Consider the following 18,551-nt stretch of genomic DNA (forward strand, 5'->3'; position numbering starts at 1 on the left):
TAGGTGCTGGGAAGGCTGCAGTGGAGGAAACGCCGAGCCAGGGACCACAAAGTTTAGGCGGGCAGGCTCGGGTGCGCGCACGTGTACAGCCCACCAGGCACACGCCAGCCTAGGCTGAGAGGGAGGAGCCACGCGAGGGGCGGGGAAATGGAGCTGCCGCGCGTGCGCACTCGGCGAAGTCCGCGCAGGTCGAGGGTGAGAGGGCGGGGCCGCGTAGGGGGGGAGGAGGACGGACGGCAGTGCCGGGGAGGCTGGGGGAGAGGATGAGGAAGCGGCGGCGGAGACGGAGAGTCTGCTGCGCACGCGTACTCTGCGAGGTTGGCCATCCACCTGGCCTTTTCCGCTCATCCTACGCCTGAGGCGCGGCCAGAAGCTGGTGTTTGGCGTGTCTGCAACTTTTCGTTTGCTGTCTCCTTTTTCGAAGGCGATGAGGCAGGCCTTCATTTGTTTCTGCCTCTAGCCCGTCAGGCAGTCGGCTGGGACCTCTTGCTACTTTGTTAGGCAGTATGACTGCAACAAACCCTCCGTCAGGTGGCCCAGAATTTTCCTCAGTCAGTCACAGTCCGCTCCCTCAGCCGCGACCGCAGTTGGACAGTGAGACTCAACTCTTCGTCAGTGTGGCGGTCAGGCCTTTCCTGCCGCTGCCCAAATCCGATATTAGGCCTGCTCTGTGGTTAGTGCCTCACCAGGGAGGCTCTGGGCTCCTATAAAAATAGGCTTCCTTGAAAGTTGACATGTGACATAGGTCTACCTATGTCCTAGGCGCTCTGAAAATTTTTTTGAAAGTTCTAGTAATTGTCTTCAACCGGTGTTTGTTCAGGGTAGTTTGCACCATATCCTGGTTTTGCCCGCGGGAATACAGAATGCAGAGCTGTGTACTGAACAGATTCACTGGTGGGAGATGGAGACACGGAAATAGCCTTATAACCATTATAATGTAATTGGTAGAAAATAAGACTGTTAATTTCGTGCAAACACAAATGGAGATTCAGTCAGCCAGGAGTGCCAAAGAAAGTTCTGGATGGGAAACCCTCTGGTGGCTGGGTCTTGAAAAAAGAGGTGTTTACAAGGCAAACACCAAAGAGTATTTCTAGCAAGAGGGAAAGTATAATGAATCTGTGGCGGTAAACGGGGATTGCGTTGTTAAGGGTCTTATCAAGATAAGAGGTTTGGAGCCACCAGAGCTTTTATCCAGGAGAGTGACTTAGATTTGCCGTCACTCAGCAATAAAGGGGGTGCATTGGAAGGCAGAAAGCTGAGGGCAGGGAAATTCATTGCAGTAGCTTGGTGGGAGAGACTAAGATCCTGTAATAGATCCTAACAGTAAAGATGAAAAGATGAGGATGGAATTGAGAAACTTTTATAGAGTAGAATTCACAAGACTTGATGAACAAATGGATGTGCTGATAAAAGAATAAGTTATATAACACATTATAAGGGGCTTAGCACCAGATTAACCATTGTGTTGTTGTATAGTCACTGAGTCACGTCCAACTCTTTTGCCACCCCAGAGACAGTAGCCCTCCAAGCTGCTCTGTCCGTGGGATTCTCCAGGCAAGAGTATAGGGGTGGGTAGCCATTTACTTCTCCAGGGGATCTTCTTAACCCAGGATCGAACCCCTCTGTGCTCCATCTCCTGCTTTGGCAGGTGGAGTCTTCTCATTGAGCCACCTGGGAAGCCTGGAGTAACCACTGCAGGTGTCCAATAAATGTGTGTATGTATATATGTATGTATAAGAGAGTCATCAAAGATAATAGCCAATCTTGGATGGCCAGTTTTGATAGAAATTTTGAGAGAACCCTCTGTATGTGTGTTGGGAAGGTTCAGAAACATTTTGAGTTTTCCCTGGTAAATTATTAAATAAAATGTGCCACATAGACAAATGAATAGAAGTTGGAGGAAGGGATAATTACTGTGAGGTGGTTTAAAAAGTCTTCGTGTAGGAGGTGGAAATGGAGTTAAGCCTTAGAAGAAAAAATGTTTTAGATGAAGAACAGATTAAAAAGGAGAAGTTGTAATGAGCAGGATGCTTTGGGGAATGACTGGCTTGGCTTGAAGGAGTTCTTGAAACAGAAAGTTAAGACAGTTTTAAGCTCAGTTAGGGGAGAATCTTGAAAATCAAATGCTGTTTTGTCCTGTAGTCAATGTGTGCTTGTGTGCTTAGTCACGTAGTCAAGTCTGACTCTTTGTGACCTCATGTCTGGTAGCCACCAGTCTCCTCTGTCCATGGAGATCCTCCAGGCAAAAAGACTGGAGTGGGTGGCATGCCCTCCTCCAGGGGATCTTCCCAACCCAGGGATCAAACCCAGGTCTCCCACACTGCAGGCAGATTCTTTATGTTTGAGCCACCAGGGAAGCCCCCTGTAGTCAATAAGGAGCTATTATCCACTTCTGAGTATATGAATGCCTAGAGTACATCTGTGGTAGTTAGTATGATTGATCAGGAGTGACTTTCTAGTCACGATTCACTTAGAAGTGGGTTTTGAAAAAAGTGAAAGAAGTGGCTTGGTTGGAGAGGAAAGGGAAACACTAGTACTTTTCCTATGAACTGCAAACATATAGTAATTGTATTAAGCTCCCTTTCTATAGTGCACTGGTCCCAGTTAGTTACCTCATGATATAATTAGATTTCTTGGCTTCAGGACCTTGACAACCATCATCTATACCAATAAGCCAAGTATAAGTCTCCATATTTAGGAAGTCATAAAATCCCAGTTGATGCTTGTGGAAAATCAAAAGGCTCACCCTGGGTATTGTATGGAGGTAGGAAGGAGGAGGTGGCAAGGCATGTTGGTTTAGTGAAATAAGAAGGAAGGAAAAGGACATGGTTTACTGAGACAACTAATATATAAATTCTCCCATCTTTTTTTCCTAACATCATCAAGCTGATGACCCCCCAATCTCACTGATCTCTTTGTTCTTTCTCTTATACACAAGGCGTATTCCTGCCTCAGAGCTTTTATACTGGCTTTCTCTCTCTAGAACTTTTTTTTTTTTCAAGATACTCATATGGCTGGCTCCTGCATTTCCCTCAAGCCTTTGCTTAAATGTCAGCTTCCTAAGATCTACCCTGACCATCCTTGAAAAAATCGGTTCTCTCTGAGCATTCATATACTCCGAAGTGGATAATAGCTCCTTATTGACTATAGGGGGCTTCCCTGGTGGCTCAAACATAAAGAATCTGCCTGCAGTGTGGGAGACCTGGGATTGATCCCTGGGTTGGGAAGATCCCTGGGTTGGAAGAGGGCATGCCACCCACTCCAGTCTTTTTGCCTGGAGCATCTCCATGGACAGAGGAGACTGGCGGCTACCAGACATGGGGTCACAAAGAGTCAGACTTGACTACGTGACTAAGCACACATTGACTACAGGACAAAACAGCATTTGATTTTCAAGATTCTCCCCTAACTGGGCTTAAAACTATCTGCTTTCCATCTCTCTTCTCCCTTATTTTTTTCTGCATAACACTCTTCAACTTAGCATACTGTATAATTTCCTTATTTTACTTAGTGTCTGTTTCCCATGAAGGATGAATTTGGTTTTGTTTTTCTTATTGTTTTATCTTTTGGGTTCACTGTTCCCAGCACCTAGAACAGTGGCACATGGTAGATGCTCAGTACATTCTTGTTCTGTGAATAAATGAATCAAGTTAATGAGAGAGAAACTATTCCATGCCTCTTTCAAAATTCCATTGATTCTTTCTTCATTCCCTTCTTAGATCACATCTTGTTCTTTGGCACTATCCTCTCCCTTAGAGCTAATTGCTTTCCCCCTGCAAGGTTTTGGTGATATTAACAATAGTTCTTTTAACAGAGATGTCTTAATGAACACTTAAGGCAGACTTCTCATTAAAAAATTGTTACAGAGGGAAGATTTGCTCCACAGTATGATTTTCTCCAAGCCCCGTACTCCTTTAAGAAGCTTTCAATATTTAATAACCATTTACTGAACATCTTTTACTCACACACTTCTGGGGACAAGGGTTACACTGGTGAAAAAAACAGAGGTGCCGCTGCAGTCCTAGAGGAGAGACTAACATTAAGCACATATACACATAAATATACACATCTACCATCCTTTCTCCTTATAAAAATGTTTTAGTTATCAATGGCTTTCTACAATTTCTAGGACTCCTAGCAATTTCTACAGTTTTCTACAACTTTAGCAATTTTTCCAGCTTTACGTGAACTCTCACGTTTCATTCAGTGGTTTATTGGGTTAACTTCCAAGTTTTAGCAAGGCCCTGGAGTGTAATTTGTTCAGGCGAGGAGTGGTGTATTCATTTAGAGCAGTCAGGTGCTCTCTTAAAATGTTTGTCTTCGGTTCCCTCTTACAGTGTTTGTTTTACATTTTTTATTCTAAATAACATTCTTTTCAGTAGGAAAGACAGAAGCATGTTATCCATTAATCGTTATATCATGAATTTCAGCAATGGGAAATATCCTTCCTTGCTTTTGTCCCAAACTTCATTTTTTTAGACATTAGAGTTTTGAGATACAATTTAGATACCATACAATTCATCCTTTTAAAGTATACAATTCAGTGGTTTCCAGTAGAATTGTACAACTATCACCACTAGTTAATTTTAGAATATTTTTTATCACCCTAAAAAGAAAGCCTATACCCATTAGCAGTCAGTCCTCAGTTCCCTCCCAAACTTTCTTGCCCTAAACAACACTAATCTACTTTCTGTCACTGTAAATTTGCCTGTTTTGGACTTTTTGTATGAATGAAATTGTACAATATGTTGCCCTTTGTGATTAGCTTTTTCTCCTAGCCTAATGACTTCAAGACACTTACTCCTTGGAAGGAAAGTTATGACCAACCTAGATAGCATATTCAAAAGCAGAGACATTACTTTGCCAACAAAGGTCCATCTAGTCAAGGCTATGGTTTTTCCAGTGGTCATGTATGGATGTGAGAGTTGGACTGTGAAGAAAGCTGAGCACCGAAGAATTGATGCTTTTGAACTGTGGTGCTGGAGAAGACTCTTGAGAGTCCCTTGGACTGCAAGGAGATCCAACCAGTCCATTCTGAAGGAGATCAGTCCTGGGTGTTTTTTGGAAGGAATGATGCTAAAGCTGAAACTTCAGTATTTTGGCCACCTCGTGCGAAGAGTTGACTCATTGGAAAAGACTATGATGCTGGGAGGGATTGGAGGCAGGAGGAGAAGGGGACGACAGGATGAGATGGCTGGATGGCATCCCTGACTCGATGGACGTGAGTCTGAGTGAACTCCGGGAGTTGGTGATGGACAGGGAGCCTGGCGTGCTGCGATTCATGGGGTTGCAGACAGTCGGACACGACTGAGCGACTGAACTGACTGAACTGAGTAGGTGTGAAATGTCATCTCATTGTGATTTTAATTTGTATTTCCCTGGTGACTTATGGTGTTGATCATCTTTTCATGTGTTTATTGGTTATTTGTATAATTTCTGGGATAAGCCTTTTATTTTAAGCCTTTGTCTATGAATTCCCTGGTGGTCCAGTGATTAAGGCTTTGTGCTTTCACTGCCAGAGCTCAGGTTGGATCCCTGGTTGGGGAACTGAGATCCTACAAGCTGTGAAGTGCAGGAGAAACAAAACAAAACCCGTTGCCCATTTTTAAATTGGATTGTATTATTGAGTTATAGGAATTCTCTATCTATATACAAATCCCCTTATTAGATATATGGTTTATAAATACTTCCGTGGGTTGTCTTTTTTCCTGTCTTGATGGTATCCTTTGAAGAACTAAAGTTTCTAATTTTGAAGAAGCCAATTTATATATGTTTTTCTTTTGTTGCTTGTGCTTTTGTTATCATATCTAAGATGAAATTATCTAATAAAAGAGTTCTCTTGATGTCCCATTAATTTTTAAATTACCTTTCCCTGTTTCGCCATTAACCAGTTTCCTATTAGTATCACTGTACTGTTAAGAGTAAGAACTGTGATCAGACTGAGTTTGATTGTAGGTGTTATCACTTGATAATTCTGTAATCAGAAGGAAAATGACTCAACTTCTTTAAGCCTCTATTTCATCATCTGTAAAATAAGAATAGTACTTCTTACCTCAAAGATTGTGTTGAGGATTAAAATGCTTACATAGAAAGCACTTGATAACTGGTAATGATTATTATGAAAAGTTTTCTTTAAGTACTATTTTTGCTTAATTAAAATACTTTATTACATAGGTGTTTTTCTTGACTTTGTACCCCACTGCAGTAACTTGATTCTGGTAGAAATTTAGTGAATATCTGTTAAATTGATACGTCCTATATACTAGTAGGGCTTCTCAGGTGGTGCTAGTGATCGAGAATCCACCTGCCAGTCCAGTAGATTTAAGAGACTCAGGCTCAGTCCCTCGTTTGGGAAGATCCCCTGGAGGAGGGCACAGCAACCTGCTCTAGTATTCTTTCCTGGAGAATCCCACAGACAGAGGAGCCTGGCAGGCTGCAGTCCATAGGGTCACACGAAATCAGACGTGACTGAAGTGACTTAGCACACATGCACATATACTAGTGCAGAAGAATTGATGCTTTTGAACTGTGGTGTTGGAGAAGACTCTTGAGAGTCCCTTGGACTGCAAGGAGATCCAACCAATCCATCCTAAAGGAGATCAGTCCTGGGTGTTTGTTGGAAGGACTAATGCTGAAGCTGAAACTCCAGTACTTTGGCCAGCGAGGAGCTGACTCAGTTGAAAAGACTCTGATGCTGGGAAAGATTGAGGGCAGGAGGAGAAGGGGACGACAGAGGATGAGATGGTTGGATGGCATCACCGACTCAATGGACATGAGTTTGGGTAAACTCTGGGAGCTGGTGATGGACAGCGAGGCCTGGAGTGCTGTGGTTCACGGGGTCGCAAAGAGTCGGACACGACTGAGCGACTGAACTGAACTGAACTGAACGTATACTAGTAGCCCATTACATTGCAGACTGGGATGCATTTTAACTTGCTAAGGAGCTAAGTAAAAAGAAAAGAGAAAACAAAATATATATCACCCACTTCGTCATTTGGGCTTGGATTAGCCCTTGTAGAAAAGGATTTGGGAGGATTATGTTTCCAAAGACATTTCACAGGGAAACAGTGCTAAATATACAGGCAGGGGATTAATTTATAGAGAAAAATAGAAAATAAATCCCTAAATGTTGGTTGGTGGTATAACCCATTTTAGAAGAGAGGCCAAAAGAGAAAAGTTCTCTTGCCAAGAGTAGCAGACTGATTTGCCGTGGCTGTTCTTGACATTTGTTCTTGACTGAGACAAGAGTCCTTTGTTCAAAAGCATTCTCTTATCACTGGTGAGACTGTCATTAGTCCTTCACCCTTATTAGATAGATGTGTGATTAGAGGCCTCAAAACATTCCCTAAGACTTTATGATAGGAGTTTCTGATCCAGAAATATACTGGTATTTTAATTTGTTTATCTAATAATTTAAGCAAAGTGATTAGAGCCTACCTCCATTTAACAATGTCCTGTCTTCCACTGCACATGATATTCTTAATTTCATGTGAAAATATGAATAATATATTTAAGTTACTCATGATTGAATTTATATTATCATTAAATATTTGTGAAATGTATAAGGGAATGGTTAGATGAAATATAAATAGTTATGTAAATGAAATATTCTTCCTTCTGCTTTCTCCTTCCCCCAATTTTTGTCCAAATTTTTCCAGTTCTTCCAGATAATGTTCAAATGACAATCAGTGTACATTATTTTTTGTGACAATTATTCAAGATTTTAGAATTCAAGTTATTTTTCTTACTATAGTATAAGGTCCTGGAAGTCTAGGTCTGTGTCTTTTTTGTCTTTATATATTTCATACCAGTGTTTTGTACAAAGTTGGTATATAAACATAAGCATATTAAATTATGTAATTTAGTAATGTAATTATATGGTGGGAATTTTGGTACAGAATATTGAAGAAAATGTTACTGTTAAATAAATATGAGACATTAATAACCCCTTCTTCTTTCACACCTTTTCCAGATATTACTAAAAACTGACTAATTGAGTGAATATACAGTCTCTCTTCCCCAATACAAGCTATTGTCCCTAAACAGGAACAGATTTCAAACAGAACTCCCTTCTTCCCTATTTTTCTCTCCATTTTTTCTATTCCATTTCTCCCTTGCAGCTCCATTTATCTTTTCTTAGTGACTCATTCTGTGTACTTTTTATTATTCCTACCTCTTGCCCCTTAGAAATCCTAATGCTTTTTAGAACTTTGTTTCCTTGTCACCTGCTCTTTCTATTTTTGTTCTTTCTGCTAGGCTTTCTCCTCCACTTCTCACTACTTTCTCTCCTTGCCCTCAAGATACAGGGCAGGATTGGGTAGGGAGGAGCCCAGCTGGTTAAGGGTGGAGCTAGCTGTTTACTGCTTGGAATTCAGAACCTGACCAGGAAGGATCAGGCTGCTTAAATTTAGCTGAGGCTGAGTTCCGTATGGCCTTCCTACTGGAGACTAGCATTTTGGAGGACAGTTGGGATTTGGTGAGACTAGAAGCAGCCCCTCTCTTCTTTTTGGTTCCCCCTTCCTTCCTCCCTGGTCTGTATTTTTCACTAACAGTATCTCTCTCCATGGGATTAACTTTTCTTATTCCTTTTCCCCTGTTGCTTACTATTCTGTTTTTTCTCTGTCTAGCTCTCTGGCAGTCAACTTCATTTAGTGTCTGTTTGCCTTTTCTGTTACCTACTCTTTCCACTTACCTGACTGTTCTCTCTCAAAATTTAACTTTTTCTACCTCTTCCCCATTTTATTCTTGACTCTCTTAATTTTCTCATCCAACTCTTTTTATTCAGTCATTTTCTGTCCACCTCTCTATTCTTTTTATCGTAGTGTTTCCCAGCAATGTAGCAATAAGGGAGGAAAAAGGGCCACCCGGGCTTTCCAGGGGCCTATTCACCCCTTTTACTCATTTTCAGACCTAACATGTTTTGATTAGGCAATGAAAGGTTTATGTTCTGCACAGATAGTTAATAAATAGTGAAATTAGAGTAAGGTTGAATATTAAAATTTAAAGACTTTATTTTATTCTCATTTTCTCTTTTTATTTAGTTTTTTTCTGCAATACAGTGGATACAGTTTGTCATGGCTACTCTGAGGTAAGTTTATTTAATCTCATGTAATGTGACTGTTTAAACTACTACAAGCAGAACTGGAGAATTCTTGTAGTTTCTATATCTCCGCCCCCCACCCCCTGGGGATTTACTTTTATTCTTTAGAGAGAGATGCTCTTCTTTACCATGCTGATTTTTTCTGAATAATAAAATGTAATAACATCAACAACTACAATAATAAAAAAACAGATTGAAGAAATCAAAGGATATTTTGGTCAACAGGACTGATTTTCAAAACCAGTTGCAAAGTGTTCACTTTGGTAGCCCATATACTAAAAATTGTAACGTTACAGAGATTAGCATAGCCTCTGCTTAAGAATGACACACACATTCATGAAGCATTCCATATTTTTGAAACTGTGTAGTTTAATTTATATCAATTATGTGTCAGTAACTATATAAAATCAATAGCAAAAACAAAGGAGCCCCAATTGTCCTGTTTAATGAAAGTCTTTTATCTCTGTCAGTGTTATAGGTTCAAGCTCACTTGTTGCCTATGCTGTATTCCAGAACATACAGAAATCTCCAGAGGTGAGCCATCTGTTTTCATGTTGGATTTGAATTTTCAGTGACTTAGCCTTTGAAATAATTAAGTGAGGTGGGTGTCCCCTGTAAGTGATGGAATAATTCTATAAGTTGCTTGTGAATTTGTCATTTTGATACATTGGGATGCTTTAGACATTACCAGTAGATCTCCCTTTTCTTTTAGTAGTTATTTTAACTATAATTTTTAATACTGAGAAATTGACTAGATGTGGATTAGTGGATAAATGTAGATTTTTTTGGAGTATGCATTAATTATTAAAGTCAAGGAGATGGAACCCTATAATTTGCTCTAAGCATGGCAGGGTCCTGCCAAGAGGTGAGTTTTCTGATGTTGATATGTTGGTAAAGTTGCTAGTGGGGCTGGAAATCGTTCAAAGACTGCTATACAAAAGATATTTATTTTGCTGTTCTGGCCTTCTGGCAATTACATTTAACAGTGAAAACAGAACAAAAATACATCCTATGTAAAACTAATCATACCAAAAAAACCCTTTCCTTTTGTTGAGATGTAATTGACAAATAAAAATTGAATATTCTTAAGGTATTGAAAAAAACCAACCAGGGAGTTCCTCAGTGTCCTAGTGGGTAGGTTTCTGGGCTTTCACTGCCTTGAAAAAATATTTTAAGAAAAATATAAGGAAACTTTAAAAATCAGGCCAGGTGGCACAGAATTAAGCAAAATGTAATTTAGAACATGTATTAGAGAACTTTTGTAATGTAGAAAATGTCGCTAGGTTTTATTTGGCCCACTCTAACTCCATATGTTAAATACTTTATCTTGTTGGTCCTCATCACTGTCCTGTGAGAAGAATGGTATTAGCTAAATTTTGCAGATAAGGAAATTGAGACTCGAAGTCATGACATAAGTTGTTCAAGTTACACGGTAAGTAGCAGAGCAGGGATTTTTCAAAAGCCTTAACTCTTAAGTACAATCCCCCTTCAAATTAAACACAGTTTTCATAATTATTGTATTATTGGTACATATGCCCAGCATTTTAAACACGCTCTTCAGGACTTCCCTGGTGGTCCAGTGGTTAATACTGTGCTTCCACTGCAGTGGGCGTAGGTTTGATCCCTGGTTGGGAAAGTTCCACATGCTGCTTAGGGCAGCCAAAAAAAGAAGAAACATTTTTCATTTAATCCTTAAAATAATCCTGTGAGGTAGATATTATTAGTCTGATATTATAGATGGAGAAATGGAATCCTTATTAAATTGATGGATTTTCCTAAGGTCTCATAGCTAGTAAGTATTAAAACTAGAATTTGGATGCAGATTTATCTTGTTCCAGAGCCTCTCCTCACCTGTGTTTTTTTGTTGTTGAAGATTTTTTTTTTTTAATGTGGACCATTTTAAAAGTCTTAATTGAATTTGTTACAATATTGCTTCTGTTTTACGTTTTGTTTCTTTGGCCCTGAAGCATGTAGGCTATTAGCTCCCTGATCGAATCTGTACCCCCGGCACTGGAAGGCAAAATCCTAACCGCTGGACCACCAGGGAAGTCCCTCTCCCATACACTCTAAACCGCTGAAATATAGTGTCTAATGAAAAGAGAATTTTGAATTTCAGAGATAGAATGTGGCTATGTAAGTAAAACTAGAAAGTAGAAGTCTTGATACTGTATTGTTAGTTGCCTGCCAAAGTAATCAGGCCACACATCTTCCTGTGACGTGAAATTACTTAATGTTTGCTTCCTGGATGTTTATTAAAATTGTCATCCAGGTGTGATTAAGTAAATAAAATATAAGTTACATAGAAAGGGGTAAGCAGAGATTCTCAGTCTCAGCCACTATTGACGTTTAAAATTATATGATTATTTGTTATAAGTGGCTGTCCTGCATCTTAGGATGTTTAGCAGACTTTACCTATTGGATGTTACAGAAATCTTCTTCACCCAGTTGTTATAACCAAAAATACGTTCAAATGTTGTCAGATGTCTCCTGGAAGAGACAGTCACTCCTGATTGAAAATCGCTGCTCTAGGGTGACCTCTGCCATGACAGTGGGTTAGAGCTTTATAAAGATGTGGTGTCCAGTTTGGCCTGGGGTACAACCTTTAATTTCTCTGGCTTCAGTGCTCATACCTTTCACATAACCAGAGCCTGAAGGACCTTCAGTTCAGTTCAGTTCAATCGCTCAGTTGTGTCTGACTCTGCGACCCCGTGAATCGCAGCATGCCAGGCCTCCCTGTCCATCACCAGCTCCCGGAGTTCACTCAGACTCAAGTCCATCGAGTCAGTGATACCATCCAGCCATCTCATCCTCTGTCATCCCCTTCTCCTCCTGCCTCCAATCCCTCCCAGCATCAGGGTCTTTTCCAAGGAGTCAACTCTCCACATGAGGTGGCCAAAGTACTGGAGTTTCAGCTTTAGCATCATTCCTTCCAAAGAAATCCCAGGACTGATCTCCTTCAGAATGGACTGGTTGGATCTCCTTGCAGTCCAAGGGACTCTCAAGAGTCTTCTCCAACACCACAGTTCAAAAACATCAATTCTTCGGTGCTAAGCCTTCTTCACAGTCCAACTCTCACATCCATACATGACCACTGGAAAAACCATAGCCTTGACTAGACGGACCTTAGTCGGCAAAGTAATGTCTCTGCTTTTGAATATGCTATCTAGGTTGGTCATAACTTTTCTTCCAAGGAGTAAGCGTCTTTGAATTTCATGGCTGCAGTCACCATCTGCAGTGATTTTGGAGCCTCCAAAAGTAAAGTCTGACACTGTTTCCACAGTTTCCCCATCTATTTGCCATGAAGTGATGGGACCAGATGCCATGATCTTAGTTTTCTGAATGTTGAGCTTTAAGCCAATTTTTTCACTCTCTTTCACTTTCATCAAGAGGCTTTTTAGCTCCTCTTCACTTTCTGCCATAAGGGTGGTGTCATCTGCCTGTCTGAGGTTACTGATATTTCTCCCGGCAATCTTGATTCCAGCTTGTGCTTCTTCCAGTCCAGTGTTTCTCATGATGTACTGTGCATATAAGTTAAATAAGCAGAGTGACAATATACAGCCTTGACGTACTCCTTTTCCTATTTGAAACCAGTCTGTTGTTCCATATCCAGTTCTAACTGTTGCCTCCTCACCTGCATACAGATTTCTCAAGAGGCAGGTTAGGTGGTCTGGTATTCCCATCTCTTGAAGAATTTTCCACAGTTTATTGTGATCCACACAGTCAAAGGCTTTGGCATAGTCAATAAAGCAGAAATAGATATTTTTTCTGGAACTCTCTTGCTTTTTCCATGATCCAGCAGATGTTGGCAATTTGATCTCTGGTTCCTCTGCGTTTTCTAAAACCAGCTTGAACATCAGGAAGTTCAAGGTTCACGTATTACTAAAGCCTGGCTTGGAGAATTTTGAGCATTACTTTACTAACATGTGAGATGAGTGCAATTGTGTGGTAGTTTGAGCATTCTTTGGCATTGCTTTTCTTTGGGATTGGAATGAAAACTGACCTTTTCCAGTCCTGTGGCCACTGCTGAGTTTTCCAGATTTGCTGGCATATTGAGTGCAGCACTTTCACAGCATCATCTTTCAGGATTTGAAATAGCTCAACTGGAATTCCATCACCTCCCCTAGCTTTGTTCGTAGTGATGCTTTCTAAGGCCCGCTTGACTTCACATTCCAGGATATTAGTAATTATTAATTCAGTAGTTCCTACACATTCTGTTTTCTTGGTTTAGGGAAGATTCCAATTTTTCCAGCTTAAATATCAGTCATACTGCTGCTGCTGCGTCGCTTCAGTCGTGTCCAACTCTGTGCGACCCCCGAGACGGCAGCCCACTAGGTTCCCCGGTCCCTGGGATTCTCCAGGCAAGAACACTGGAGTGGGTTGCCATTTCCTTCTCCAGTGCATGAAAGTGAAAAGTGAAAGTGAAGTCGCTCAGTTGTGTCCGACTCTTAGCAACCCCATGGACTGCAGCCTCCCAGGCTCCTCTGTCCATGGGATTTTCCAGGCAAGAGTACTGGAGTGGGGTGCCATGGCCTTCTCTGGTCAGCCATACTACACTGTTTTTTCTATTTGTTAAATAACATTTTTAACAACAAAGACACATGAGCAATAATCTGAATGAAAGATAATTATTAAATTAATAATTATGGTAAATTGGAGAAATCCATGGGAAATCTTTGAGTGGACTAGCTGATTAGACAGTGACTCGGAGAGGCAACCTTAAAAGAGAAGAAAGTGGCTTAGGCCAGCCAATGTTTAAAAAAAAAAAAGGCATATGTACTTCACTACACTTGTGTGGCTTCATTTCCTTATGAAGGTCACTTTTGATATTCTTTGTAACTTGATTTCACTGGAAATATTGGAAAGTGGGGTTTTGGAAGAGTGTTAATATGGGTTGCTTTAGGTGTTTTACCTTTCCAGATAGACCTGGACCCAGAACCTCCTCAGGGAAAGCCTTTCACATAATGCATTCTGTCTCTGCATTTTATTTTGCTCTTGATTTTAATTAAGTAAATACAGATACATGGTTTTTTTAAAGATTTTTCTTTCATGTTTAGGATCATTATTAAGCTTTTTCATGTCTTTCTTAACTACTGTTCTGATTGTATTTTTATTAAAACATTTTTTATTTTAAAAAAACATTTGGCCAGGCCACATGGCATGTGGGATCTTAGTTCCCTGACCAGGGATCAAACCAGTGCCCCTTGTAGTGGAAGCATGGACCACCAGGAAAGTACCTTTTTAAAAAAGTTTTAAATTTTCTATATTTTGTATTTTTCTTAAAGTATGGCTTCTATCATACATGTCTTTGTGTTGCCTTTTATATAGTATCTTGTTAAACCGAAGGGGTGACATATTTTTTTAGTTCAATAATGGATGCATCAGTTTTGTTTTTTAATGGTGTATTCTTTACATATATATTTTTTAGAAATATTATTTATTTATTTGACTGTTCCTGGTCTTAGTTGCATCACATGAGATCCTTTAGTTGTGGCATGCAAACTCTGAGTTTCATTATGTGGGATCTAGTTCCCTGACCAGGGATTGAACCTGGATCGCCTGCACTGGGAGTTGGGAGTCTCAGCCACTGAACCACCAGGGAAGTCCCAGGTTTTGTCGTTTATTTGATTTTGTCTCCTGTTACTAGAACTCATGATTTTCCATCCATGAGTGAAAGTATATAAACCTCTTTTTATCCTTTATTTCTCCACGAACAACCTTAGGTATGTTTTAATGACCAGCGGTTCCCTATGTTTAAGGTTATTTGTTGAATCATTGACTATAATTATGTTCTTGCTCACAAGAGCTGCTTGGCTGCCTTTCTGCTCCAGAGTTTATTTTGTATTCTGTTTTAATTTTTTACCCATTAACAGTTATAAACTTGTGGTAGGTCATAGACCAGTAAAATCTGTGAAAGAATTTAGTTTTTTGCATTTTTGAGCTTAATATAGATGGGATAACACTGCATTTTTGAGGATGTATTGCTTTGTGATTTGCTTTTTTCCCTTATTATTACTTCTGAGGTTTGTCCATGGTGTTGTGTATAGCTCTGCTTCATTTCTTTTTCATTGATGTTTAGCACTCTGTATTATGAACATACCACAGTTTATCTATCTGTGCTTCTATAAACAATCTGGTAGATGTCTTCTGATGCCCACATGCAAAAATTTATCTAATGTATTTACCTAATAATAGAGTTGCTATAGGATATGGATATCCCATAGATAATGCCAAGCTTTCTTCAAATGGTTGTGCCAACAGTGTATGAAATGTCTCATTGCTTCATGTTCCCCTCAGTATTTGATATTGTCAGACTTTAAAATTTTTTGCCATGGGTGTGTAATTTTTGTCTCACTGTAGATTTTTTTTAAAACTAAATTTTATTTATTTTTGACTGTGCTGGATCTTCATTGCTAAATGTGGGCTTTCTCTAGCTGCAGTAAGCAGGGGCTATTTTCCTGTTGTGGTGCACAGGCTTAGTTGTCCCAAGGCATGTGGGATCTTAGATCCCAGACCAGGAATTGAACTTGTGTCCCCTGCATTGGCAGGCAGATTCTTAACCACTTAATTGGGCCACCAGGGGAGTCCCAGTCTCATTGTCGATTGGTTGATTTGACTTTTGGTCCCCTTGTAGTTTATGATTGATTGACTTTGGTCTCCTTATAATTTTAATTTTTTAATTTCTTTGATTACTGATTGGGTCAGATGTATTTTCACATGTTTATGGTTATTTGAATTTCTTTCTTAACTACCTGTTCAAAGCTTATATCCTTTTTTTATTAGTTTTTCTTATTGCATTTTAAGAGTTTTTGTTTGTCTTTAATATTGTTTGGATACTGTTCCTTTGTTAGTCATATGTGTTACAAAGATCTCCCACTTTGTAGCTTGTCTTTTCACTTTCTTTATGGTATCTTTTGACAAACATTTTTCATTTTAATGTGGGCAAATTTTTAACTATTTCTTCTAGAATTTTGTTTAGGAAAAACTTTCCCTAAAATTGAACACATTCTTCTATATTACCTTTAAAAAACATTTTTAAAAACCTTTATAGATTTTTGTCTTTTACATTTAGGTCTTTGAACTAGTTGAGACTAATTTTTGAGTGTGAAATAGAAAGTTGGGGCTCAATTTCATTTTTATCCATATGGATACCCAGTTGTTCTAGTATCACATTTTGAAAAGCCTGTTCTTTCTCCACCCAGAAAGCTACCTCTGTCTTGTATCAAAAGTTTATAAATCTTATAGAAAATCTTATATATAAATCTTACATATGCAAATGTATATATATTTTTTTATATGCATGCTTGGGCTTGTTTGAGACTCTATTCTGTTCCATTGATCTATTTGTCTGTCTCTGGGCTAGTACCACTGTATCTGCTTTATATTGTATCCAGCTTTATATTGTTTTGGTATGTGTAGGATAAGTCCTCTTTCTCCTTTTTCTTGAAGAATGTCATGGTTAACTTGATATTTTGTGTTTCAGTGTCAAATTTAGAGCTAACTTCATCAAACTATATAAGAAAATATGTTGAGATATAATGATTTACATTTAATCTGTGTATCAGTTAAAGGAGAACTGACATTTTCATAATACTGGATCTTACAGTTCATGAGCATTCACCTTAGATCTTTGGGGTCTTTTAATAAACATTTTATAATTTTCTCCATGGGGGTCCAAAACTGTTTTCAAGAAAGTGGGAGTGTGTAGACCAAAAGGAGAAGGATACTAGAAAGTGAGACAGACAAACTTCAGAATGTAGCTAGAAATTGAAAGACAACATATATAATTCTTGCTGGTATTTTTCTCTGTCTTGACTTTCATTAATATGAAAGCCTATAAGATGAATAAAATTTTAGGATCTTGTCCATAACATGATAACCATAGTTGATAACCACTATATTGTATAGTTGAAATTTGCTCAGAGGATAGAATGTAAATGTTAAATGTTCTCACACATTTATGTTACATAGGTAAATATGTGAGGTGATGGATGTGTTCATTAACTTGAGGGAAATCCTTTCACAGTGTATATATACATCAGATCATCACATATACTTTAATTATCTTATAATTTTATTTGTCAATTATACATCAGTAAAGAAAAATTGCAAATTAAACTGTATGAAAATTTAAAAACACCTGTTTTCATGTTCTTTCTGTTCTTAACCATATCCTAAAACACTCAGATCTCATTTCTTCTTGTTAGATGTTGGCTGTGCAGCTAGAACACTTAAAATTTCCCATTTGAGCTATGTCTCCATTACAGAATTTTTCATTTTTTCTTTCTTTCCTTTGACCCTGTATCTGAGGAAGGAATGTCTCTGTGAGGGAGAAGTTCCTCTGGTTCCAGAACAGTTGGAATAATTGAGATTTCAGATTCCTTCCTACCTGGATTGTTCATTTAGATTCCCTACAGTTAGCCACTAGCAGAGGGCCTAGAGAAATTATGCCCAGTTTTATATTAGAAAGGTTAAACCTAATTGATTGTTACATTCTTTTGGCTGCATCATTTTTGAAAGTATGAATTTTCTTGCTTTGACAGAGAAGACCACTCTTTTACCTGAGCTTCTCTGACCTCCTTTTGGGGATATACTGGCTCACTGAGGCACTTCTCTATGGTACTTCAACAGCCCATAAGGACATTGTCTGCTATAACCTGCAAGTAGTTGGACAGGTGAGTGCTACTAGATTGTGACAACATCTTGTATGAAAGGCACACTCTGATCTAAATAAGAAGTGAAGAAAACCCATTCTGGAAAGTGGGACCCTTTTATTTATTGTTACACTTTGAAATAATAGCTTTTACTGTTTTTCCACATTAAAAAACTACCTACTATAGAAAACTTGGAAAATATGGAGAAGCAAAAAGGTAATTAAATCACCCAGCTATAATTACTCTTTAATATTTTATCTGTATTATAATATACATAATATATATTATATGTAATATATATAATATACAATATTTTCAATCTTCTCTATAGATAAATGCATTTTAGAGCAAATATAATATGTTAATACTCTTTATAATCTGCTCTTATTATTCAACATACTGTGACCATATTTTCACGTAATGGAGTATATTTCAACATCTTTTGAGATTATTGCATTTTTTATTAATATAATAAACATTGACTTTTAGAAATACTACATGTGATTATATGTAAGTTATATATCTTTCATAGATTTTATCAGTGGATTAACCTATCTAGTACTATCAGTATATAATGTTTCTGAGACTTGGGATGTGAAAAAAGTAGAGGTTAATGTGCAGTCTATACTCACTGCTGGTTACTTCCTCTGGGAGTTGTTGCAAGAGGGTAAATTTGTTTTAATTTAGTGGGAAAATACTAATATGTAATTAGTGATATGAACTCCAGGTACTGATAATATGTTACCTATCTCATATGAATTTAAGTATCTTAGAGACATACTTTATTCAGTCCTGCTTAT

General features: G+C 38.7%; 1 protein-coding gene and 1 non-coding gene across 10 annotated transcripts in view; both read left to right on the forward strand.

Annotated features, from left to right (window-relative positions):
- Positions 1–220: 220 nt before the first annotated feature.
- Positions 221–18,551, forward strand: part of TMEM116 (transmembrane protein 116) — a 90,853-nt gene continuing 72,522 nt past the window's right edge. For 6 of the 9 annotated variants that reach the window (XM_027956606.3, XM_060401264.1, XM_015101670.4 and 3 more), the window contains exons 1-4: positions 221–8,476; positions 9,042–9,088; positions 9,571–9,634; positions 17,641–17,772. In XM_027956606.3, coding sequence (XP_027812407.1) covers positions 8,429–8,476; positions 9,042–9,088; positions 9,571–9,634; positions 17,641–17,772 — 291 coding nt within the window. In that variant the 5' untranslated portion in view covers positions 221–8,428. The remainder of the gene's footprint in view (positions 8,477–9,041; positions 9,089–9,570; positions 9,635–17,640; positions 17,773–18,551) is intronic. The other 3 variants (XM_060401263.1, XM_012097894.5, XM_012097896.5) reach the window with 3 other exon arrangements.
- LOC114108934 (U6 spliceosomal RNA) lies at positions 9,352–9,456 on the forward strand. Its single transcript, XR_003585659.1, has one exon. It is a non-coding gene; the product is annotated as a U6 spliceosomal RNA (small nuclear RNA).

The sequence above is a fragment of the Ovis aries genome, chromosome 17 (assembly GCF_016772045.2).
Source record: "Ovis aries strain OAR_USU_Benz2616 breed Rambouillet chromosome 17, ARS-UI_Ramb_v3.0, whole genome shotgun sequence".
In the NCBI taxonomy this organism is placed as follows: domain Eukaryota; kingdom Metazoa; phylum Chordata; class Mammalia; order Artiodactyla; family Bovidae; genus Ovis; species Ovis aries.